General features: G+C 37.1%; 1 protein-coding gene across 1 annotated transcript in view; it reads right to left on the bottom strand.

Moving 5' to 3' along the window:
- The window catches only part of SCAI (suppressor of cancer cell invasion), a 157,201-nt gene that overhangs the window by 87,175 nt on the left and 42,925 nt on the right, over positions 1–27,101 (bottom strand). The window contains exon 3 of the mRNA XM_081281926.1: positions 2,389–2,520. Coding sequence (XP_081138052.1) covers positions 2,389–2,520 — 132 coding nt within the window. The remainder of the gene's footprint in view (positions 1–2,388; positions 2,521–27,101) is intronic.

The raw sequence follows: 27,101 nt of genomic DNA, 5'->3' as shown, positions 1-27,101 counted from the left end.
CTGCTGACAAGTACTGAATTTCTTCTAGAGATGAATAAAATGTTTTAAAAATAAGATTGTGGGGATAGCTGCATAATTCTGTGAATATACTAAATTGTTTAATAGTAAACTTTGGGTGTATTTTACAGTGTAAATAAAGCTCCATAAGCTGGAGAAGACGAAGAGGATAAGGAGGGGTGAGAGCTATTGTGGCTGTGTTCATGCTTTAAGAGTTTGAGAGCCAGTGGTGCTGGTGGTACACCACACCCGCAATCCCAGCCACTTGGAAGGCTGAGGCGGGTAGCTCACAAGTCCAAATCCAGCCTGAACAATTTAGTGAAACCCTACCTCAAATTTTTAAAAAAATACAAAGGACTGGGGATGTAGCTCAGGGATAAAGTGCCTCTAGGTCCAATCTCCAGTAATACACACACACACACACATACACACACACACAAAACAAAACAAAAAAAAAAACACAGAGTTTGAGAGGCAAGGTGCCAAAAGTTACACAAGGGATTTCATGCAAGTTTTTTAATGGATTCCTATCCTTTAAATCTACCATTCTTTAACTTTTTATTTGCCTTAATTTCTACAGGTATACAGAGTTATATAGGAAATACGCTCAATAAATAGACAAAATCAGGCTGGTAGTGAGCAAATGGGTGCCTTGGGCTTTGTTTTTTTGTAATTTCCTCATAGAGTATCTCATAGACAAGATAGTTTTATCTCTGATTTTTTCTGTACCAAATAGAGAATGTGGTACACACTTGGTACCAGCTCAATGTTGAATAAATAAATATCCCTGTACAATAATGCAGAACAAAAAAAATGAATCAAAGTAGGCAAACATAAAATGTTCAAAACATTTAGAAAAACAAGAGATGAAACTAGGCCTACCAAGTTGAATTAAAATGGTGAAAAATAATATTCCTTAAAAAATAAATACACCTGTAAAGCAAAAGAAAAGGTTAATCACAGTAGCAAACTGTAGAAGATAAGAACACTATCTTAAGACTCCTTCCTTTAGCCAAAATTAACAAAGCACCTACGGCATGTAAGTCACTGGCTAATGTGCTAGAGAGACAGTGACAAACACTTCGTAGACATAAATAGCAAATTTAACAATTTAAAGTAGTGATGAGCATTATGAAAACAATTAAATGAATACAGGGAGAAGAAAATGCCTGAAAGGTGGCTGTAAAGAGGGTGGCCACAGAAGAGCCATCTGACAATCGCGTGCATAAACACTGCCGGTACGTTTCTAAACCTAGGGGTACATAATACAATTATAAAATTTAGGAGAAAAAGATTGCATTTTCACCCAAAAATAAACTATAAATTAAAATAATTCACTGTTTTTTTTTCTTTAATTTTTATTGTTGGTTGTTCAAAACATTACATAGTTCTTGACATATCATATTTCACACTTTGATTCAAGTGGGTTAATTCACTGTTTTTGAAATCATCCATTCCTATATAAATGTGCAAAAAATAAAACCTGTTTGCTGTTAGTATTTTACCTAATTCATGAATCTGTTTATGACTAAACTGAACTAGAAGTAGATGAATATCCTAAGACTCTCAAGGACGAAACTATGAGCTAAATCACTTCAATAAAATAAAATGGTAAAAAATTATTTACCCATCATACACAAGAATGTACACTCAAAAACACATTTTGACAAAAGCATACATGGCATTAGCTGCCAGTCTTCTCAGAGCATGCAAACCCAAGTAAAAATGACACTGTCAAGAACACTCCATCATTACTTTGATCAAATATTTTATCCTCCCAAAAGAAAAAGTAAAAGAAACAGACGAATAAACAAATACATAAAATTGCAACAAGAGGTTCCACATTTAACTGTATTTCTAAGCTCCTTGGACCTCAATCTCTACGGCATGGGGCTGGGGATGTGGCTCAAGCGGTAGCGCGATTGCCTGGCATGTGTGCAGCCCGGGTTCGATCCTCAGCACCACATGCAAAACGAAGATGTTGTGTCTGCCGAGAACTAAAAAATAAATATTAAAATTCTCTCTCTCTCTCTCTCTCTCTCTCTCTCTCTGTCTGTCTCTCTCTCCTCTCAGTAAAAAAAAAATAAAAATAAAAATAAAAATAAAAATCTCTACGGCATGAAATCAGATGTAAATCGAGTATGGTGCAAGCAGTGCATATAAATCCACAAACGAAACAGCTCAACTTGAGTAAAAAGTAAGGTTTCCTCCTTTCCTTGTCTATTCACCTAAGATTAAATAGTGTCAAAGGGAAAAAAAAAAAAGTTAGCATCACTTCTACTACAAGTATTTATTAATATTCTATCCATAACTTTCAGACACTTACACAAATCAGCCAGGAAAAAAAAATGAAGAACTACAGGAAATTTAAAGCATCAAGAATCCACTAACCTTAATCCATTGAACAGCTGCTTGGATTTATCCAGAAGATAACAAAAATCTGTGACTGTTTTCCTCTCTCCCTGTGGGATATCATCTTCAGCACCTCCAGAGGACATGATTTCTTTAAGGGCAAATTCAGTCCTGTAAGAAAACATGTTCATTTACCCTGTGAGTAAAAATAAAAACGAAGCAAAACTTAGATATATTATTTGATAGGATTTCTTCCCAAGATAGATGCAGAATTCTTCTGATTATACTCAAATCACCAATATAATCTTATAATATGGACCATTGCAGCCTGGAGATCAGGAGAAGAGGCCCTCCCAGAGCCCAGAGATCCACAGTGAGCCACCCTGCGCTGGGGTCCTTATTCACCAAAGCCTGGCTCCACAGCCCAACATCAGGGTACATATAGGCTTGAGCCGGCCACATGAAACTGGGATATCGCTGCTTCTATCAAGGGACAACAATAAGGACCTGGTAACCAAGGTCCCTGTGGGCCTGGCTGCACCTAATATCTCTACTACAGGTGCTAATAGTTACCCTGTTGCTGAGATAACAGGGGGTCTTGCATAGGGTTGCCTATCTCGTTTCTCCTACTAACAGTCAACTTCTTATGATTACCCTCTCACTAGTCATATAATCTAATACCTCCATATTCTCATATTCTACCTCATAAACATCTCAGCCAACCTCCTAGCCCCTGCTTCTACCATTAGAAACCGTAAACCATTACGCAAACCTATTGATTATAAGGTAGAAGATAACCGAACTCATCATTTCTGATTATAGTGACAAAACTGTAAATATAAAAATAGAAGCTAAATGATATATGGCTGCATGTTGGGCACACTGAGTGCTGTAATATTGATCTCTCCCTTAAAAATGAGATATTGGTATAGGGACACTATAAGACAATGAGGCAGAAGCTGTAATACCTCAGATCACACTGCAAGAGACGAAGACTCATAGATATCATGAAAAAACAAGAATGGAAAGTGCCTCAAACCATCCAAGATACTACAACAATTGAATGCATAGACAGCAGAGTAGGTGAACCGTCAGAGAAGGAGTTCAGAATATACATAACTAAAATGATTTGGAAATTAAAGAATGACCTAAGGGAGCAGATACAAGCAAAAATTGATCATCCAACAAAGAGACAAGAGAACAAATACAGGTTGCAAGAGATTACTTCAAGAAAGATAGAGATATTGAAAAAAAAAAACAGAAATCTTTTGAAATGAAAGAAACAATAAGCCAATTAAAAAACTCAATAGATAGCATCACCAACAAACAGACTAGATCACTTGGAAATCAGGACCTCAGACAATGAAGACAAAATATACGATCTTGAAAATAAAGCTGACCTCACAGTGAAGATAGTAAAAAAAAAAAACATGTACAGAATACCCAAGAATTATGATACCATCAAAAGACCAAATTTAAGATATACTGGGATAGAGGAAAGTTCAGAGATTCAAACCAAAGAAATGCACAATCTCTTTAACGAAATAATAGCAGAAAATTTCCCAAGCATGAAGAATGAACTAGGAAAATCAAATACAAGAGGCCTAATAAGACAAATGTACAAAATTACAACAGATCTACATCAAGACACATTATAATGAAAAGGCCTAGCATACAGAATACGGATAGCATTTTAAAGGCCACAAGAGAGAAAAATCAGATTACCTATAAGGGAAAACCAATTCTGATCTCAGCAGATTTTTCAATCTAGACTCTCAAAGCTAGGAGATCCTGGAACTACATATACCAAGCTCTAAAAGATAATGGATGCTAACCAAGAATCTTATATCCAGCAAAGTTAAGCTTCAAAATGTACGATTAAATAAAAGCTTTCAATGACAAACAAAAGCTTAAAAAATTACAGCAAGAAAGCCTGCACTAAAGGAACATTCTTGGCAAAATATTACACAAGGAGGAAATGAAAAACAACAATGATATCTGCAAATCGAAGAACTACAATAAAGGAAAAGCCAACCAAAGGAGAAACAAAGTCAAGCTAAACACCAAAAATAAACAAAAATGACCAGTAATTCATTTTATGTCTCTTTCAATCCTTTTGGATAAATACTTACACATAAAAATTTTAATTACAATATCATCTAATTTTTCAGGGTTTTGTTTATTTTGCATTTTTTTTGTTTTCCATTTCTCTTTACAAAGTTACACAAATATTTTCTTTAAAAAGTTTTAGCATTTTACACCATATATATAACTAATCTAGTATGTGATTACATTGGTTGTGATATGAGATGAGGTATATTTTACTCTCTTATAAATTAAAAATCCATTATTCAGGATTCAAGGATGAAAAAGATCAATCAGAATAAAAATTGTTTTATAAGGTATTTTTAAAGGTAAGGGGAAGGGTGAAGGAAATTAACAAATTTTGTGAAGCACCTTTCCTTCCGTAAACTTGTGGAGAGGTAGGAGGTGAAAAAAGAGAGAGCCATTATGAAAAACTTGTAGGAGAAGGTGACCCAACTTAAGTTATTCCCACCAAAAGCATGTAGAAACCAACTCACAGTCTAATAGAGTCTTATAGAGAGGAATAAAACACCTCGCTCTACTCTTGTGTATTCCAAATTCATCTGTTTGGTGTCCCTTTCTGATGGAACTTGACAAGAAACCACCTAACAAGGGGGCTTATCATGCAGCCTATAGCATATGACTCACCAAAAGGTGAAAGATGGAGAAAGGAGCCAATATGGCAGCCATTGGTTACATGAGGCTACTGAGTATTTGAAAAGTATCTAGTCTGAATTAAGGTGTGCTATGTGTTAAATAGACATTAGATTCCAAAGAATTACTAGGACAAAGAAAATGAACATGAAATATCTTACTAACAATTATTTTCTTTGCAAATTATGTTGGTAATCCATTGGGTTAAATGAAAATATATTAAAGTTAATTTCTCTCTTTTGTTTAAGAAAAAGAAGTAAAGGTATCATATTCTGTATCTTCACTGTAGTACTATATATCCATATTTATATGTTGTCATTTTTTATATTTGTGTTATCAAAATTCATATAACTATAAAACTAAATAATGCAAATTATACCACATATAAATTATATCTCAACAAACATGACTTTAAAAAGACATCTAGTTTGTGAAGTGTTTTAACAGTATTGGGCACATACTAACCACCTGATAAATAATGGCTATTATTATGATTCATTAAAATAACCCAGCATCAAGATGTTTCATAGTAGGGTAGGGAGGGAGAGCATGGGAGGAAGAGACAAACTCTAGATAAGGCAAAGGGGTGGGAGGGGAAGGGAGGGAGCATGGGGTTAGAAATGATGGTGGAATGAGATGGACATCATTATCCAAAGTACATGTATGAAGACACAAGTGGTGTGAATATACTTTATATACAACCAGAGATATGAAAAATTGTGTTCTATATATGTAATATGAATTGTAATATATTCTGTTATCATATATAACAAATCAGAATAAAAAATTTTATAAGATGGTGTTAGAAAATAGATAATTTTGTGTTACTGATGGGAATGAAAATTGGTAGCAACTTTTTATAATATTCTTAGTAAACATTATTTGAATACTTATTCTGTTTTAGGCACTCCTGTGTATGGTTAACAAATCTAAATTACTGATACTTTTCACCTATTTGTTCATTTGATCCAGTGTGTAAATCCATCCTGGAAAATGACTATAAATAGAGGCCATCTAATCCACATTTCATTGTCAAATTAATTTTTTCCCCCCTGGCTATACTGGGGATTGAACCCAGGGGTGCTTTACCACTGAGCTATATCCCTAGCACCCCCCAATCTTTTTTTAATTTTTAAATTTTTTTGTGGTACTGGAGATGGAACCCAATGCCTCATGCATGCTAGGCAGACACTCCACCACTGAGCCACACCCCCAACCCATCCCAGCCCTTTTTATGTTTTATTTTGAGACAGGTTCTTATAAAGTTGCTGAGGCTAGCTTGGAATTATTGATCCTCCTGGCTCAGCCTCCCAAATTGCTGGGATTACAGGTTTGTGCTACTGCATCCAGCTTGAGTTTATTTGGGGGACAAAGTCTCACCGAATTGCCAGGCTTAAACCTGCACTCCTCCTGTCTCAATCTCTCAAGTCACTGGGATTACAGGCATGTACCACCATGCCCAGTTTATTACAACAATTAAAAATGGAAAACAGGGGCTGAGGCTGTGGCTCAGCAGTAAAGTACTTGCCTAGCACATGTGGGGTGCTGGGTTCAATCCTCAACATCACATAAAAATAAAATAAAGGTATTGTGTCCAGCTACAACTAAAAAAACAAAATATTTTTTTTAAAAAATGGAAAACCTGAAAGCTCCCAAAAGGGAAACCGTTAAGCCCTTGCACGCTTGCTACTCTATCACTAACATTTATATTTAAGAAGGTGAGGCAATAATACAAGGATACTTCAGTATGAAAGGGACATAAAATTGCCATATACACATACACAGAGGTATATATTTTAAAATATTTTATTGAATCCAAGCTACCTCCATGTGTAATCAATTATATTAATCAGTCATTTTTAAAATGGTAAGCTATTCTAAATTTAAAAAAGGAAACCTCATCTTTTTACAGACAGGAATTTCTTGGATAACAGGGAAACTTGGCCCCAGAGTAGGGTGAAAAAATAGGCCGAGAAGACAAGGGCCAGAAAGCAGAGCTGGAAGTTAGGGTGTGGTACAGTTATTTTGGTGAATATTTTTCTCTCCAAAACTGTCTTGAACAGGCAATTGTGGTTGCAAGGCAGGAAAACTGTCAGTCAGCAAACCTAGCTACCATGGAGCTTCAGGGTAACACAAGGGTGGCACTGGAGCCAGCTGGTAGTGTCACTTATGACAATGGAACAGCACTGGGTGGTCTGTGAACATGCACGTGTTCCCTCTTCCCTCCACTTCTTTCCTCATTCCATGTACTAGTAGGAAACAGATCTTAAAAAGTGCTGCCTGGGAAGGAGTTCATACAGTATCAGAAAGGACCCTGGCATTGAGTAGGCCCACCCCCTGCCACGTACCCCATTCCTTCCCCACCCAGCAAGAAAGGCACTAAGGCGGTGCCAACAGGGCTGCAGCTCTCCCCATTCCATCTCACAATCTTGCCAGCTAACATCCCTAGGATATATGAGTTCAAAAGAGAAAAAAACAAAATTTAGAATAAATGTTTTGGGCTCAGGTTGTAGCTCAGTGTTAGAGCGCTTGCCTCACATGCGTAAAGCCCTGGGTTCAATCCTCAGCACCACATAAAATAAATAAATAAATAAAAATAAAGATATTATGTCCATCTACAACTAAAATAAATTTAGAAAATAAATAAATAAATGTTTCAGGCAGGTGCTGCAGTGCACGCCGGTAATGGCAGCTATTTAGGAGTCTAAGGCAGGAGGACCACAAAGTTGAGGTCAGCCTCAGCAAATTAGGAAGCCTCTTGTCTCAAAATTTTAAAAATTAGTAAAATAAAAAGGGCTAGGAATATAGCTCAGTGGTAAAGCATTTGCTTAGCTTGTAGTAGGACCTGGGTTTCATCCCCAGTACTGAAAAAACAAAAGTTTAATAAGGGAGAATATTAGAAATAAAACAGGAAGAAACTCATTAGAAGGCAAATAAAATACTAGGTGTGAAAGATACAAACAATAAAATAAACTTAATAGATGCACTGAAAATCAAAAGTATGCAGTTAAAAAATTAATAAGCTAAAAATATCAGGCTTAAGGTAATCTGCCAAGACATTAGGAAGAAATAAGAAACATAAAAGGAAAAATCAAGAGGTACGGAATAGAGTGAAGAGGCTGAGTCAGGAAAATCACAAGTTCTGGCCATGATGACACATGCCTGTAATCCCATCAGCTCAGGAGGCTGAGGCAGGAGGATCGCAAATTCAAATCCACTTCAGCAACTTAGGGAGGTCCTAAGTAACTCAGTGAGATCTTGTCTCTAAATAAAATACAAAAAAGGGCTGAGAGTGTAGCTTAGTGGTTGAGCACCCCTGGAGTCATTCCCCAGGACAAAAATAATAACAACAACAACAACTTTTTTTTTTCTTTAAGCCTGGATGTAACATGGGATACCCAGTTTTACCAGCTTTACAGTGGTAAAAAATTTCTGTGTTCAACCCCCTGCACCAACACACACAATGCACATGAGATAAATGAATAGAGAAATGAGGGAAACTGACATCTACTTAATGGTATATATGGAAAGAAAAAAAAAAGTGAAGAAAAAAAAAAGTTGCAGAAAGAATGACTAAATTTCCCAAAGTGAGATAAAATATAAGACCAAAAACTGAAAGGATTCAAAGAATAAAAATAAAAATAGAAGAATAAATTCCAGAATTGAAACATTCAAGTAAACAAGAATCCAGAGGAATCCTTTCCCCTTCCTGAAAGAATTTCTCTATATCTATTAGGTGTCTGTCTACACAGAGGTAGCCTGCTTGGGTGTTAGAGTTAAGCCATGGAGGAGGCCATCCACTAAGAGGGCCAGTCTGCATGGGCTGCTAAAGCCTGAACAACATGGAGGGCATGCAGGAGGGCTGAGGGCGGAGAGCAGGAAGGGAGAGGAGACCCTGAGCAGGTGATCAGGACAACAGCCACATGGAAGAGTTTAGAAGCAACAATAAGAGGGGGACATCAATCAGACAAACTAACAAGGACAATGGGACCCAGGATACTGCAGGAGAGAGGTAAAACACAGAAACAGAAAAGGTTAGAAGAAACCCTATGGTTTGCAAGCAAAGCTAAAATGACTGACTTCTAAATATACAGACATAAGTGTGCAGAATGTGTGTGTGTGTGTGTGTGTATTTGTACACGAGCACACACACATGCATATTCCATAGCTCTGTGATTCTGTCTACTGAAAGCAAGCGGGGAAGTGACTACTTGCCCTCTCCAAAGGTTTAAACATATTGAGAACCTAACTCCTGGCTTCTAATTCCATTCTCCAATAAAGTGTACCAAAGAGCCAGTGCTGTGGTGCACACCTGTAGGGCAAAAGGATTGTGAGTTCAAAGCCAGTCTCATACCAAAGCTCCTTGCAGAATTGCAATTGGCTAATTACAGACTAGTGTAGAAAAGCACAAGATGAGTCTGGAATACTTTAGGCCAAAAAAAGGGAAAGTGCTCATAAACTGATAGAGACATGTCAGAAGGACTGAGGGTCCAATCTGAAGATTCCATTGGCCGAAATGCAAGCATTTCATCACCAAAACAAAAAATGATAGCAGCAGATTCTAATCTATTGAAAAATAAATCATAAGGCAATACCAACATAAACAAATGAATAAATCAATTGAAAGCTTGATAGTAAGGTTATTTCAGAGCGTTTCCCCACAAAATGCATATAAAAGAGAAAAGTAACTTTGGGTAGTAAATCCTGGCAGACATCGCCTTCATCAAGTGAGCAAAGTGAACATCATTAGTAATCAGGCCAAGTCCAAGTCCCATACGATGACAAGAGAGGTTCCTGCCAAAGACACATAACCTGAAACAGACAAAACCAACCTGAGAGACACGCTACAAAAAAATTACCAATTTATAAATCTTCAAACTACCGTTGAACTGGTCCTTCTGCTGTAAATAATATTATTGAGACAACTGGTAAGGCTTGAATGGGGTCTGAAGACTAAATGAGAGTAATAAATCAATAATAAGAAAAATATTAAATCTCACCAGTAAGAGACAAAATGCAAACCAAATATAACAAAATGAACACATTAAAAATACATTAGTTATAGCAGCTGAGTAACTGAAACCAGCATATTTGCTAGAGGCAGTGTAAATTAGCTTGACCCCATGGATTTCACTGAATGTATGAGGGCACATGGAACACTCATTCTATTAGACATAGCAATTACACTTTTGGAAAAATTATCTTATGAAGATGTTAACTATCATTACTGGTAAATTACTGTTAATACAGGGAACTGTTGAAGAGTTGCTAGCTTGTTGGACAGGCTCAGCTTAGCATATGCCAACCTTCAAGACCTCTCTTTCCAATCTTACCTACTACTTCAACACAATGACTATTCTTAAACTACAATGAAATACCGCAAGTCTCTAAACAAATCCTACTTTCTTACGTATTTCTTTCTGCCTACTTTGTTCATCTGGAAAATTTATACCATAATTAAAGATATTATTCAAATGACATATTTTCAGTAAAACTTTTCTTCACAATGCAATCTCTCCCTGATACCTACCTAAGATCAAGTCAATAGGAAGTTTGGTTATTCCATCAAAGTTAAACAAACAACCATCATTTGTTTAAAAAAAAAAAAGATTAGAAAGAAAGTCAGGGAACATGCCTGTAATTCCAGCTACTCATGTGGCTGAGGCGGGAGGACTGCAAATTCAAGGCCAGGCAGAGCAACATAGTGAGACCTCATGTCAACAAAAGAAAGAGGAAAATAGTGATGCATGCATGTAACCCTAGATACTTGGGAGGTTGAGGTAAAAAGATCCCAAGTTTTGAGGCCAGTCTCAGCAACACAGTGAGACCCTGTCACAAAATAAAATTAAAAAACAGCCAGGACTGTACTCAGAGGTAGAGTGCTTGCCTAGACCCCAAATCCACCAAAAATGAAAACAAAAATGAAAAAGAAAGAACAAAAGATATATATAGGATGTATCACCAGCAAAACTTCCCTGAAGGAAACAAGTCCTTTAAGCAAAGGGAAAATAATATCAAATGAAAGTTTGAAGATACAGGAAGAAATACAGAACAAGAGACAGAAAATGTATGGGTAAATCTTAATGAATACAGACAGCAAGAAGCAACCTAAATGAATATTTATAGTATAAATAAAAAATAAGCCAGGTGTGGTAGCACGTGCTTGTAATCCAAGCAACTTGGGAGGCTGAGGCAGGAGGATTCCAAATTTGAGGGCAGCCTCAGCAACTAAACAAGGCACTAAGAAATTCAGTGAGACCCTGTCTCAAAATTTAAATGGGTTGTAGCTCTGTAGTAGAGTGCTCGCCTAGCACGTCTGAGGCGCTGAGTTTGATACGTAGCACCACATAACAATAAAGAAATAAAACTAAGGTTTGTGTCCATCTAAAACTAAAAAAGAAAAAAATAGACCTAAAACCTTAAAAAAATTTTTTTTTTAATGAAAAATAAGGACTGGGGATGTAGCTCAGCATTATAAAGTACCTGGGTTCAATCCCCAGCACCAAGAAAAGGGAAAAAAAAAAAAAGCAATTAGTTAAATACAAAACATATACACAATAGCATCAACAAATCTAAAAGTCGATTCTTTGAAGACTAATAAAACCCTGCAAGATGGGCTGGGGTAGCGCAGTGGTAGAGCATGCGCTTGGCATATTCAAGGCCCTTGGTTTGATTCCTTGCATCAGAAAAACCCAAAACCCCTGCATAAGTGATCTAGGGAAATAAAGAACAAATAACCAATATCAAAAATGAAAAAGGAATATTACTACAGACTAAAATGATTGTTAGCAGAAATATTATGCATAAATGTATGCCCATCAATTTGAATATTCAGGTAAAATTAACAGTGAGAGAAACACTTTTTACAAAAAGAACTAGAAAATTTAAGTAGTTTTCTATTAAAGAAATTGACAGCCTAATTGAAAGCCTATCCGTGACAAAAACTCCAGGCCCAGATGGTTTCACCAGCATATTATACAAAATATCTAAAGAAGAAAAAAAGTACCAATCTTATACAAACTGTTAAAGAACATGGAAGACGGCACATTCCAACTCATTTTATGAGACCAACACAACTTTGATACCAAAAGTTAACAAGGATATTATGAGAAAGGACAATTACAGGCCATTCCAACTAATGAGGACAGATGCAAATACACTAAACCAAATGTTAACAAGTCCAATTCAGCAATATATAAAAAGAACATGGCAAAACTGGGCATATTTTAGGAATCTCAAGTTGATTTGATATTTGAAAATCAATCACTGTAATCACTTACCACATAAGGAGAATGAAGGCAAAAAATCATACGACAGTTGCTCAACAGATGCAGAGCATGCATTTGATAAAATCTAACATTGACTCACAAATAAGAAAAAAATTCAGGAAACTAGGAACAAAAAGATAATTTCTTCCATTCATAATGAATTTGGATTTTAAAACTACAGCAATAAGCATACTTTCTGATAAAATGGTGTTCTATTTCCCCATGAGATTGTGAATGCCTGCTATCACTGATGCAGACCTGAATGAAGAGAAAAAGAAAGTACAAAGACTAAAAAGAGATATAGAGCTGTCAGTATTTGTGAATGATATAAACATTTCCACAGAAATTTCAAAAGAATCAACTTAAAAATTATCAGAATTCACTACTGAATTAAGAAAAATCACTAAAGAAAAGGTTAAAAATCAACCATATTTCTCTCTCTTTAAGAACAAATTACCGGATACTATAATGATGTTGAGAAAATCCCCACTGGGTCATCTGGAGGTCTCGATCACTGTACCTCGAATTATTAATTCATTTGCTGGATATCAAGTATCTACAATATCCTACATCATAAAAACAGTATTTAAGAAGAAATAAGGAAGCCCAAATCTCCATCATGTCAGATTAGGCCCCAACTTCCTTAATGAGACTCCTATAAAGCAAGAATTAAAACCAAGAATCAATAAATGGGATGGATTCAAACTAAAAAGCTTCTTCACAGCAAAAGAAACAGTGAGGTGAATAGAGAGCCTACAGAATGGGAGCAAATCTTTACCACAAGCACATCAGATACAGCACTAATCTCTAGGATATATAATGCAATCAAAAACCTTGACACCAAAACAACAAATAACCCAATCAATAAATGGGCCAAGGAACTGAACAGACACTTCTCAGAAGAGGATATACAATCAATCAACAAATATATGAAAAAAATGTTCAGCATCTCTAGCAATTAGAGAAATGCAAATCAAAACTAATATTTCATCTCACTCCAGTCAGAATGGCAGCTATTATGAAGACAAACAACAATAGGTGTTGGCGAGGATGTGGGGAAAAAGGCACACTCATACATTGTTGGTGGGACTGCAAGGTGCAGCTAACCTGGAAAGCACTATAGAGATTCTTGGAAAACTTGGAATGGAACCACCATTCCACCCAGCTATCCCCCTCCTCAGTTTATACCCAAAGGAATTAAAAACAGCATACTACAGTGACACAGCCATATCAATGTTTATAGCAGCACAATTCACAATAGCTAAATTATGGAACCAACCCAGGTGCCCTTCAGTAGATGAATGGATAGGGAAACTTTGATGTATATACACAATGGAACATCACTCAGCATTAAAAGAGAATAAAATCATGGCATTTGCAGGTAAATGGATGGAGTTGGAGAACATAATGCTAAGTGAAGTAAGCCAATCCCAAAAAACCAAAGGCCAAACGTTTTCTTTGATATGAGGATGCTGACTCATAATGGTGATGAAGAAGGGCTGGAGGGAGCATGAGAGGAATGGAAGAAATTTAGAGAGGACAAAGGGGAGGGAGGGGGTAAGGGGGTAGGAATGATGGTGGAATGATGGTAAAATTGCATTCTGCCATCATTTATAACAAGTTAAAATAAATAAGTAATTTAATAAAAAAGAAATAAGGAATATCTTCATATATTGTTATTTTGTCTGAAATATAATACATAAATGACATTTTAATTTTTCAATTTTATTACTTAATTATGTTAATATTTTAAGTGAAAAAAGCAAGAAGAGAAGAGCATTTAATTGGGCCTGTGGTCTCAGAGACTCAGGAGGCTGAGGCAAGAGAATCATGGTTCAAGGCCAGCCTTAACATCCTAGCTAAACCTGTCTTAAAAAAAAAAAAATGTTTTTAAAGGGCTGAGACGTAGCTCAGTAGTACAGTGCTGCTGGATTCAACATCAGTGCCAAAAATGAAAGAAAATAATATTTATAGGAAGCTTCTATTTACCTAAGAAAAGGAAAGAGATATGTGTATACGACAATATCTGTTCACTTTTTTAAAAAGCAATAAAGATAATAATACATATACTCTTTTAGAGATGATTAATGATGGAGGAGAGGAAGAGAACAAGACAGAAGGGAACAGAGCTTACCTGGGTGCAGAGGTACATACCTGTAATCCCAGTGACTCGGGATGCCGAGGCATGAGGATCACAAGTTCAAAGCCAGCCTCATCAACTAAGCGAGACCCTAAGCAACTTAGGTAGACTCTATCTCAAAATAAAAAGGAATGGGGATGTGGCTCAGTGGTTAAGCACCCCTGTGTTCAATCCCCAATACCAAAGAGAGAGAGAGAGAGAGAGAGAGAGAGAGAGAGAGAGAGAGGGAGGGAGGGAGGGAGGAGGAGGGAGGGAGAGGGAGGGAGAAAGAGAGAGAGAAGGGAACAGAGGTTAAAAAAAATAACTAGGAACTGCTAAGACTTTGTCTTATTGCTTTTAATTTAGAACTATGTAATACTTTTAGATAATTTTAAAAGAAAAATATTAAAAAGCAGTCCCTAAAAAATAAAGGAAATAATTTAAGTGTGTATTGTATTGATGACAAACTACATGGGAATTAATTCAAAATTACTTTAAAACATAATTTGGTTCTATCTCTACAGGGATACTCTCTAGAGACAAAATGACTACAGAAAATCTTGAACCACTTGCAGAATAGGATCATTGTTAGTAATGGTAATGTTGATATGCTGAGATTAATATTCATGTATTTAGGTAGAGAAAATAATTAATCATATTATCATCATTGGAAAATAATGTTTTTCAACAAGGAAAAATTTAAAATGGATTAAAAAAAAGAAATACTTATCAGCACCAAAAGGTAGCCGGTAACTAGAAATAAATATAATGCAGATGTATAAGACCTCATTAAAGAAAATAGTAAAATACTGACAAATAAAGAAGACTTCTGGAAAATTAAAAATACACTGTTTATATTGTGTCTAGAAACCTCAAAATTATAAAGATATTAACTCCCCAATTTATATATTTAGCGTAATAACAATCAAATTCCCAAATATCTGTTTGTAGAAATGGACAATTCTACAATGTATAAGTAAAAGCAAAGAGTTGAACAGCAGCTAAGTTTAGTGGTAGAGCACTTGCCTGGCACGTTGCAGGCTGTGGCTTCAACACCTGGCCCCACACTCAATCAATCAATCAATAATACTTATGAATAAAATTAAAATTATGTGATAAAATACATATAAACAAAGTCAGTTCAATAAACAGTTAAAGAAAGCACATGGATAAACATATCACCTGGGAAAGAGATTCCTAAAAAGACACGGTTGTATTCTGTATTGTGTCTCCCAATAAGATATGTTGGAGTCCTCATCTCTGATTCCTATGAATGTGACTGATTTGGAAATAGGGGTTTTGCAGATGTAGTTGAAGTGTAAGGTGACATGAAGAAATACTTTTCATCCAATGTAACTGCTGTCTTCGTAAGAAAAGAGACAGACACATAGAGAAAAGAAAGCCACGTGAAAATACACACAGAGAGGACAGCCTTGACAAGATGGGAGCACAGACTAGAATTATGCACCTGCAAGCCAAAGAACACCAAGGACTGTTAGCAAATACCAGAAGTTCAGAGAAAGGCATGAACAGATTCTCCTTCTGAGCCCTTAGGATGGAACCAGTTCTCCAACATCTTAATTTTGGACTCTGACATCCTAAACTGTGAGAGTATAAATTTCTCTTATTTTAACCTACCCCAACTGTCATTTCTCATTTTAGCTTTAATTAGCATTTCTTTTCTGACTAATAAGGTTCAGTGTCTTTTTCTCTGTTATAGTGGGTCTAGGAAACTAATACTTAGACATATAAAGTCCTAACAGGGATGACAAGACAGAAAAATAGGCAAAATGGCAATAAGTGAGGACAACTGTTTTATGACTTGGTTTACTAAACACAGAAAATTTGGCAAATTATTGACCTGTCTTATTGACACTTTCTTTTTATAGGAAGTCTTTCAACAAAGCATCAGGAGAAACTGCTACTCTGGATTTAATTCTGAGCAAGAGATTTGAAAGTTTCAAAGAAATCCAGAGAGAAAATGATATATCTGTATTACTTAATGTTAGTCCTTAGGCCAAACTCCATTTTGAAAATCAGCACCTGCCCACCGAGGCATGACCTTCCCGTTAGGCCCACACCCAAAAAGTCCCTAACTACTGAAACCACAACAAAGACACCAAGTAACACCATCAAGTTACAATCACAAGACCAGATGAGTTATTTTTTAGCTACTCCATTGTATATGACTATACAATTAAGAAGTTTTTCCCAGCAGTCTGCTGCACCTTATAGAGGGCAGCCTGGCAGACATTCTGTCAATAAACCTTTGCTGGACTCAGAGATGCATCTCTTGCAGATATTTGTGCCAGCTACCCTAACACTTTTATTGTATTTCCTATATTACCAGAGAATAAACAAAGTCATAGTGGCCACGGGAAGAGCACTGAAGAAAGGGAAGCCCACACATTCCTAACCTTTTCTAGTAACTTTAGCTAACACTTCCAGTCAACCCACCAAAAAAAACAATTTAAACCTGTCCTACCAACTCAAATAACTGTAGTAAAAATTAAAATGAGATTATCAGGTATGAAAGAAACTTGAAAACACTACCTAATGTTTATCTCTACCATTATTAGTGTACAATTAGTGGTGTTTTAAAATAATAAGGAATGTTTCTATGATTAAACTTACAAGGGAAACAGGCTGACAAAAGTATGTTAAGTACACAGGAAATTAAATAAAAATATAATGCAGGGGCTGGGGATGTGGCTCAAGCGGTAGCGCGCTCGCCTGGCATGCGTGCGGCCCGGGTTCGATCCTCAGCACCACATACAAACAACGATGTTGTGTCCGCCGATAACTAAAAAATAAATATTGAAAAATTCTCTCTGTCTCTCTCTCTCCCCCTATCACTCTCTCTTTAAAAAAAAAAAAAAAATATAATGCAAAATTCATTCTGATAAAGAAAAGAAACATTTACAGAAAACATAAGCTAAGAAAGAGATCATTTTCTGGCAGTGATCAAGAATACAAACTGTGGAAAATAAGAGAGAGAATAGAGTGGGGGGGATCAGATATAAATATATAGGGAAGATGAGTGGAATAAAGGAGGTGGATGAGAGGGAGGGAGGAAAAGGGGAAGAAATATGGACTGAATCAAACAAAATCATGTTCTATGCATATGTAAATGTACCAAAGGAAAGTTCACCTTTGTCTCAATCAAAAGTAAATAAAGGGCCTGGGGTTGTGGCTCAGCAGTAGAGTGCTTGCCTACCACATGTGAGGCACTGGGTTCAATTCTCAGCACCCCATACAAATAAAGAAATAAAAATAAAGGTCCTCAACAACTTTAAAAAAAATTAAAAATAAATAAATAAATAAAGTGGGGTTAAGGCTGCAGCTCAGTGGTAGAGCACTTGCCTCACATGTGTGAGGCACTGGGTTCCATCCTCAGCAGCAAATAAAGGTATTTTGTCTATTTACAGCTGAAAAACATATTTAAAATAAGTAAATAAATAAAGGAACAAAAGGAAGATCAATGTAGTACAGGAGAGAGAAGGCAAGGAACAGGGGGGATGGGGATTAAAATCATATTTTTTGCATGTATGATTTTGTCAAAATGAACCCAACTACTATGAATAATTATAACTCTCTAATAAAAATAATTTTAAAAATTAATAAATAATGGAGAGGATATGGAGAAAAAGGAACACTTTCACACTGTTTGTGAAACTGTAAATTAGTACAACCACTATGGAAATCAGTATGGAGGTTCCTCAAAAGACTAAGTAAGTATGGAACCACCACATAACCCAGCCACACCACTCCTCGGTATTTACTCTAAAGAATTAAAGTCATCATACTACAGTGATACATGCACACCCATGTTCTCAGCAGCACAATTCAAACTAGGCAAGCCTAAGTGTCCATCAACAGATGAATGTATAAAGAAAATGTAGTATATACACACACTGTGTATACATATAATGAAATTTTATTTGGCCATAAAGAAAAATCAAATTATGTTATTTGCAGGAAAATGGATGGAACTTGAAACCTAGGCAAAATAAGCCAATCTCAAAAGGGTCAAAAGTTGTATGTTTTCTCTCATATGTGGAAGCTAGAGAGAAAAAAGGAAAAGAAAGGTGGGGGATGGGTCTCATGAAAATCAGAGACCAGTAGTGGAAAGGGACAGGGGAAGGAAGAGGAGAGGGAAAGGGAAAATTCCGGGGAATGATATTGGCTAAATCATAGTATTATATTGTGTGCATCTACGAAATTGTAACAACAAATCCCATCATTATATGCAACTATAACGCACCAATTTTTAAAATGTGGTAAAAGAAAAGACTCTCCGCCAAAAAAGGAAAGAGGTCATTTTCTTATGACTTTAAGAATTTTAGAAAGACATATAAAGAGATGGGATGGCCATATAATTACACATGAACATAGAGTACCACATGTGTTTTCTTAGCTTTAAAAATTTAATTCTAGCAATATCTATTTAATAAGGCTATCAAACAATAAACTGAACTCTAATGGATGCAAAATTGTTCTATAAATTATATGTATTCTTAAACTATTAGAAAATTGTCATGAACATGCTCAAAAATAGAACATAAAACTAAAAAATACCGAATACCAAAACATGGTGTGTGGGGTAGGGGTCACAGATTTGCCATATTTGGTGTAAAAGGAACAAGAAGCTATGCTTGGTGCAGATGGTATTCCTATAATATGAACAAATGACAGTGCTCCAAAAGCTGGTCGTTTCAGTATGAAAATCTTCGTGCATTAAGGAGAGCATAAAATTATCATGAATTATGTATAAATCATTTTCTAAAAACAAAATGTTATTAAAATAAATTATATGTTAAAATAAGTAGAAGAGAAGTTCATGGTTACCAAACTTCTCACTGATCAACGCATAAAGAAACTGTGGCTTGGGTGTAGCTCAAGGGTAGAGCATGGACTTAACATGGGCAAAGCCCTGGGTTTGATCCTCAGTGCACACACACAAAAAGTACAAGGAAATTGACTAAGACCATAAGGGCTAAAACAGTTTAAGAAGCCAAACGAATTAGGACATAGCACAGCAGTGATGAACAGCCAGAAGGCCATAAAATGTTGTCCAAGACACTATGAAGATATCATTCTGCCTACCAAATATGGAAAAGAGATGTGACTTTCTAACACAAAAATATGCAAATTCCAGTACTAATTCCACTGAGACACAGTACAACTAACAGAAAGCTCTGCAGTAAAAGGAGTGAAAGAAGGGCAGGAAGAAAGATGAAAGCACAGAGTCAGGCAAGAGCTGGAGAGACCACACGACCCCACTTACTGCCTCCTGCACTTCTCTCCGCCAGTCCACCAGGATGCTCTAGGGGGACTGGTCCCTACTGACTGAGGAAACGGAGCTGTGATCAGGGCGAGGTGTGTCAGGGGAAGGAAAAAGTTCTCTACTGAGGGTAAACACGTGTGCATGTATCTGCTGTACCCAGGACCAGAAAGGAAAGCCAAAGGGCAAGAGAAAGGGGACAATCGAGATTTTAATTAATGAGGAAAGATGTAAATGTGTAAAATATTTTTTCTCTTGCTCAACTAATTGAAATAAGGATTAAAACATTCTGATGTATAAAAGTAACAGCAAAGCAAAGAAAACAGTGTTTGAAGATTCAGAGGGTACATGAAGGCATGAAGTAGAAGAAATGGGGAAACGCAGAAACCATTTATGAAAATTTATTCCTACAGCTTTTTTTTTTCATTTTTTTTGGATCATGGTAAAATACAAATATTAAAAACTTACCATCTTAATCAAGGGTACAGTTCAATGATTTCATTAAATATATTCAAAATGCTGTGCAATCATCACCACCATCAATATCTATAACTCTCTTCATCTTGTAAAACTGAAATTCTGTACTCATGAAATAACGACTTCCCATTTCCCCCTCACACCAGTACCTGGCACCCACCATTCCACTTTCTATCTCTATGCTTCTACTGCTCTCAAGTACCTCATATAACTAGAACCATACAGTATTTATCTTTTTGTGAGTGCCTATTTCACGAGGCATAATGTTCTCAGGGTTCCTCCGTGCAGCAGCACATATCAGAATTCCCTTCCTTTTTAAGGCTGATTAACCTGCCATTACATGCACTACCATATTCTTTTTTTTTTTTTTTTTGGTGAGGTGGGTTACCAGGAGTTGAACTCAGGGGCACTCAACCACCGAGCCACATCCCCAGGCCTATGTTGTATTTTACTTAGAGACAACATCTCACTGAGTTGCTTAGTGTCTCGCAGCTGCTGAGGCTGGCTTTGAACTTGCGCTCCTCCTGGCTCCTAAGCCGCTGGGATTACAGATGTGTGCCATCACACCCAGCTGCACACACCATATTCTGCATGTCCATTTGTCAATGGACACTTAAGTTGCTTCCACATTTTAGCTGCTGTAAATAATGCTGCTCTGCACAAAGGCTTACAAGTATCTCTTCAAGACCCTGCTTTCAATTCTTTGGGGTGTGTACTAGAAGTGGAATTACTGGTTCATATGGAAATTCTGTTTTTAAGCCTATCATACTGTTTTCCACACTAGCTTTACCATTTTACATTTCCAAAATGAGGCACAAAGAGTTCCAACTTTTCCTTATCTTCACCAATGCTCATTTTTCTGTTTGTTGCTTGTTTGTAATAACCATCAGAATGGGTGTGCAGTAGCATCATTGTGTTTTATTTTTTTAATTCTTTTTAGTTGTCAATGGACCTTTTAATCTTATTTATTTGTATGTGGTGCTGAGAATCGAACCCAGTGCCTCACACATGCTAGGCAAGCGCTCTACCACTGAGCCACAACCCCACTCCTCACTGCAGTTTTGATTTGCATTTTTATAATGATGAGTAATATAGAACATCTTTCATGTGCTTCTTAGCCATATGTAGATCTTCTTTGCAGGAAATTCTATACTATGACTCTATTTTTATGTAGCAACAAGATAATCATACAATAGAATTTTAAAAATAACTAGTTTGCAGGTCAGGGTAAAGCATGCCTATAATCCCAGCTACTTTAGAGGCTGAGGCAGGCAGATCACAAGTTTGAGGCCAACCTGGGCAATTTAAAAATTTAATAAAAAAATAAAACCAGGCACGGTGGCACATGCCTGTAAATCAAGTGACTTGGGAGGCCAAGGCAAGAGGTTTGTAAGTTAGAGGCCAGCCAAAGCAATTTATCGAGGCCCTCAGCAGCTTAGAAAGATCCTGACTCAAAATAAAAAGTATAAATAAAGGACTGGGGATGTAGTTCAGTGGTGGGCTCAATCCCCACTCACATTCACATACACACACACACACACACACACACACACACACACACACACAAATATAATCTAAATCAAATTAAATATATAGGATTTAATTACTCTGAATTTTTTTTCCTCAGATAAATCAAATAGCCTCGTGTTCTGCAGATTGCAGGCCTCTTTTCCAAATATTTTCAATTTCCTTGGTTCTCATAAAATGCACTCTCATTCTTTCTTACTTTCATGATACTTACTACTTCTTTCATTGGCAAATAACAGAAAGAATGTCCTAAGAACTCCAGGCTTGAGGTTATAAGCTGCTCCCTGCATCCACCAAAGCACATACTACAGTATGCTCCGTTATGATCTGATTAGGAAAAAAACAAACAAACTCAAAATCAAAACTCTATAATCAAGATGGAGAGCTGAGGGCTAGTTAAGTAGTTATCTAAAAGGTATAAAGATAAAAGACACATGCAAGCTGTATTTATGAAACTGAGGGGCCTAGATACACAAAATGGAAGAAGACATCAAAAATATGAATCCTGGAGAAAATCTTACTGTGAATCCTACTGTGAGAATGCAGAACCTGAAGTAGCCTATTGCTAACAAATCATTAAAACTGTTTCCAGGAGAGAATCCACAGAGGCTGTAGTCAAATATCAAGTAATTCAGTGTGTGGGTGTGTGTGTGTGTGTGTGTGTGTGTGTGTGAGAGAGAGAGAGAGAGAGAGAGATAGGAGGTCTCTCTATGTTGCCCAGGCAGGTCTCAATCTCCAGAACTCAAGCAATTCTCCTGTCTCATTTCTGAGTGCAGGATTATAGGTGTATGACACCAAGCTAGTTTTCATGTTCATTTTAAGTATCCAATGTGCTGGGGGTGCTAAAGCACCTGTCTAGCACATGCAAGGTCCTGGGTTTGATCCTCCAACACCAAAAATAAAAAAGAAAAGCCATTGATTTATAACATGAAAATTCAAAGAGAGAACAAAAGTACAGGCAAGAGCCTCAGTCAATAACCAAGCAAGAAGACATTTCTCCTATTCAGCATGTAAAGAAGTACAGGCCACATAGATGTTTAATTCTTAATTACGTACAAAGATAAGAGCAGTCGCAGGCCAAGGTCTGTGTATGTAATTTGACCAAACAAAATATAAAAATAATTTGGGGCCACCCCATACCAATATCTCAGCATTCAATGAGAGAAGGCTATTAGTTGTAAAAATGTTAGCTTACACCTGATGTGTACTAAGCAGAAAAAAACAATAACCCACCAAAAGATACTTATGATCCACACTGTACAAATCTTGCTTTCTTTTTTTTTTTTAAAGAGAGAGTGAGAGAGGAGAGAGAGAGAGAGAATTTTTTAATATTTTTATTTTTTATTTTTTTAAGAATTTTTAATATTTATTTTTTTAGTTCTCGGCGGACACAACATCTTTGTTGGTATGTGGTGCTGAGGATCAAACCCGGGCCGCACGCATGCCAGGCGAGTGCGCTACCACTTGAGCCATATCCCCAGCCCAATATTTTTATTTTTTAGTTCTCGGCGGACACAACATCTTTGTTGGTATGTAGTACTGAGGATCGAACCCGGGCAGCACGCATGCCAGGCAGGCGCGCTACCGCTTGAGCCACATCCCCAGCCCCAAATCTTGCTTTCTTAAGTTACAAGTTTTGTCTGCAACAAGCCAGGAGCAAAAAAGGTTAAAAAAAAAAAAAAAAAGAATAAACTCTTCCTCAAAGTGTTGGGCACTGTGGCACATGCCTGTAATCCCAAGGACTCAAGAGATTGAGGTAGAAGGATCACAAGTTCAATGCCAGCCAGGACAACTTTATGAGCTCCTGCCTCAAGATAAAATAAAGGGGGCTGGGGATGTGGCTCAAGTGGTAGCGTGCTCGCCTGGCATGCGTGCGGCCCGGGTTCGATCCTCAGCACCACATACCAACAAAGATGTTGTGTCCGCCGAGAACTAAAAAATAAATATTAAAAATTCTCTCTCTCTCTCTCCTCTCTCACTCTCACTTAAAAAAAAAAAAAAAAAAAAAGATAAAATAAAGGGCTGGGACTTTAGGCCGGGGGAGAATACAGGCCCTAGTATGCTCAAGGCCCTGGGGTCAATCCCCAGCACCCTACTATCATGGGGTGGCCAGCACCTCGCCAGGGAACTTTTGCCTGCTCAGAGTGATAAGCCTCCAAAGAACTTAAAGTCTGAAATAATTAGTAAAGAACAAAAAGAGAGAGTCAGAATTATAGTTTTAAAGGATGGAGCACCTGATAGGTCCAGCCCACACAAAAGCTGGAGCTGAACAACTAGAAAATGGCTTCAGTGATTTATTTAAGGGGGCACATCAAAGGCAGGAATAAGATTCAGGGGTAGAGTCTTGCTTCATGTCTTGCAGTCAACAGGTTTATTGGCATCTTGGCAGGTCACACCCATCTCTGAGAGGCTCTGTGACTACAGCAGGTCACCCCCATCTCCGGTGCTGTTTAGGACCTTTTTGAGCAGATCTTACCCTCCAGGATTGCCAGGAGAAGTCCCCAATACCAGACTTTTCCACTTACTGGCTACAGTGTACAGTTCCAATGTGGCTACAGGTATAGTTCCCTGCCCACACAAGAATTTATAATGTGGGCTGGAGTTGTGGCTCAATTGCAGAGCCTCGCCTAGCATGTGTGAAGCACTGGGTTCAATCCTCAGCACCACACAAAAATAAATAAATACAAATAAAAGTATTGTATCTTCTACAACTAAAAATATTTTCTTAAAAAGGAATTCATAAGAGGCTGGGGTTGTGGCTCAGCGGTAGAGCGTTTGCCTAGCACATGCAAGGACCTGGGTTCCATCCTCAGCACCACGTAAAAATAAATAAAATAAAGGTATTGTGTCCAACTACAACTAAAAAATAAATATATAAGAAAATAAAAACAAATAGATGGGGTAGAGAGAGATGAGGGGAGGGGAGGGGGGATAAAAAGGGGATAGGAAGGGCAGCAGAATACAACAGACACTAGTATGGCAGTATGTATAAACATGGCTGTATAACCAATATGATCCTGCAATCTGTACACGTGGGAAAAATAAGAATTCATACCCCATTTGAATCAAATGTATGATATATGATATGTCAAGATCATTGTAATGTTTAAAGCAACTAATAAAAAAAAAGAAAAAAAAAAGATGCCCAATGTGTGGGGCTGGGGCTGTAGCTCAGTGGTAGAGCACTTGCTTTGTGCATGTAAGGCCCTAAGTTTGATCCCCAGCACCACATAAAAATTAAAAAAAAAAAAAAAAGAAAGAAAAACAAATAAAATACAGGTATTGTGTCCATCTACAACTAAAAAAATTTTTTTAAAGGAATTCATAATGTGAGAGGATCACAACTATCATTATTCTTTGCCTTGATATTGATTACATTTCTTTTAATTTAGTAAGTTAAAATAAGATCATGAGGCACACACTGGATTTGAATCCTGAAGAGACAAAGTCCCAATAGTAGTGTTTAGGCCTAGCATGTGCAAGGCCTGGGACTTGATCTCCAACACACACACACACACACACTCATACACACTTTTTTTTTGGTCTGTTTTCCCCAAAGCCACACAGCTCACAATTCAACCTAACTTTAGTTCCCTCATTTGTAAAGAAAGGATAATGAACATTTCTGTATCTCATCAGACTAGTGTGATAAGTTCTATTCAAATGTAATCAATTTTTTCTTATCAAGATGTCAAATAAAAGAGTAAAAAAGCATATGTAATTATATTGTAATAAAAGTAGACAATGTTTTCATTAGAAAAAAAGACCTCTGGGTATCAGCTGACTTGAAGAGGTCAGCTGCTGCGGAGTTCCATCTGCTCCTGCTGCTACAGCACACCTAGCGGATCAAAATGGGCCACAGGGATGATGATGACAACTGAAAGCAAAACGGGCCTGTTGGCCCAGGATTTCTCAAACAGGACCAAGTGTCACATATCAAATCCTTTCTGCAGAAAAATGATCAAGTGTCACTCTTCTGCCAAGCCTCGACACTGGGCAAACTTAAGGCCCATTCTTAGGAGATAGAAACTCTCTAGCCAATTTCAGTCCCAAGTTTTCAAATCTGCAACTATTTCAACATAATTGACACAGGCTTTTTAAAATAGGCTAGAGTTTATATAGATTATATATAAAGTTTATATAGATCTAGAGTTTATATAGATTATTTTATAATTATAGCCTTACTATTCTATAATTACATAGTATATTAAATAATTATATGCCAGGTTTGTTTTACAGGTGTGCCACACCTGAGACAGTGGGACAAAATGGGTTAAACTAGTTTACGTGCCCACCTCCATAAAACTTTTCTGGATCAGCCCTGTCTGGAACCATGTGCTTTTCTCCAGACTCTTAAGTGACTTTCTCATGCACCTCAGTTGCTTTATGTCATGGTTATTTCTGCATATTCATTACACCTTTACTAAATAAACTGGAAGTTATTTCAAAGTGACTAGTTTATTAGCTGTATCAAATAATTTCTTCCTCAAAGTCCCTTATCCAAGTGCATTGAACACGGTTCCCAGATAATTTCAAAATAGGAACTGATTCAAGGGGCTGGGGATGTGGCTCAAGCGGTAGCACGCTCGCCTGGCATGCGTGCGGCCTAGGTTCGATCCTCAGCACCACATACAAACAAAGATGTTGTGCCCACCAAAAAATAAATAAATATTAAAAAATTCTCATTCTCTCTCTCTCTCTCTCTCTCTCTCTCTCTCTCTCTCTCTCTCTCTCTCTCCCCCCCCCCCACTTAAAAAAAAGAAGTAAAAAAAATAGGAACTGATTCAAGGTAGTGAAAAGTCTGTGTAGACATGTACAGACCTACGGCAGGCACTATTCTAGGTGCTGGGGCTGGGTGTGCATGGATTTTTTGTTTTTGTTATTAGTAAGGATTTAACTCAGGGGTGCTCTACCACTGAGCTCCATCTCCATTTTTTTATATTTTATTTGCACACAGGGTCTCACTAAGTTGCTGAGGCTGGACTGGAACTTGCAATCTTCTTCAACTTCCCAAGTAGCTGGGATTACAGGTGTGCGCCATCACACTGGGCAGGTGAATGAATTTAAGATATCAAAGCCCACCTGAAGGAAGTAACTATAGCAGAGACTTGAGAATCTCCAGAATCTGAGGTGGTTTATTTACTTGACAGTCTTTTTTTTTTTTTTAAAGAGAGAGAGAGAGAGAGAGAGAGAGAGAGAGAGAGAGAGAGAGAGAATTTCAATATTTATTTTTTAGTTTTTGGCAGACACAACATCTTTGTTTGTATGTGGTGCTGAGAATCGAACCCGGGCCGCACGCATGCCAGGCGAGCGCGCTACCACTTGAGCCACATCCCCA

Source organism: Spermophilus citellus (assembly GCF_964194105.1).
Source record: "Spermophilus citellus genome assembly, chromosome: 2".
NCBI classification, from domain to species: Eukaryota; Metazoa; Chordata; class Mammalia; order Rodentia; family Sciuridae; genus Spermophilus; species Spermophilus citellus.
This window is presented reverse-complemented; position numbering and strand designations above follow the sequence as displayed.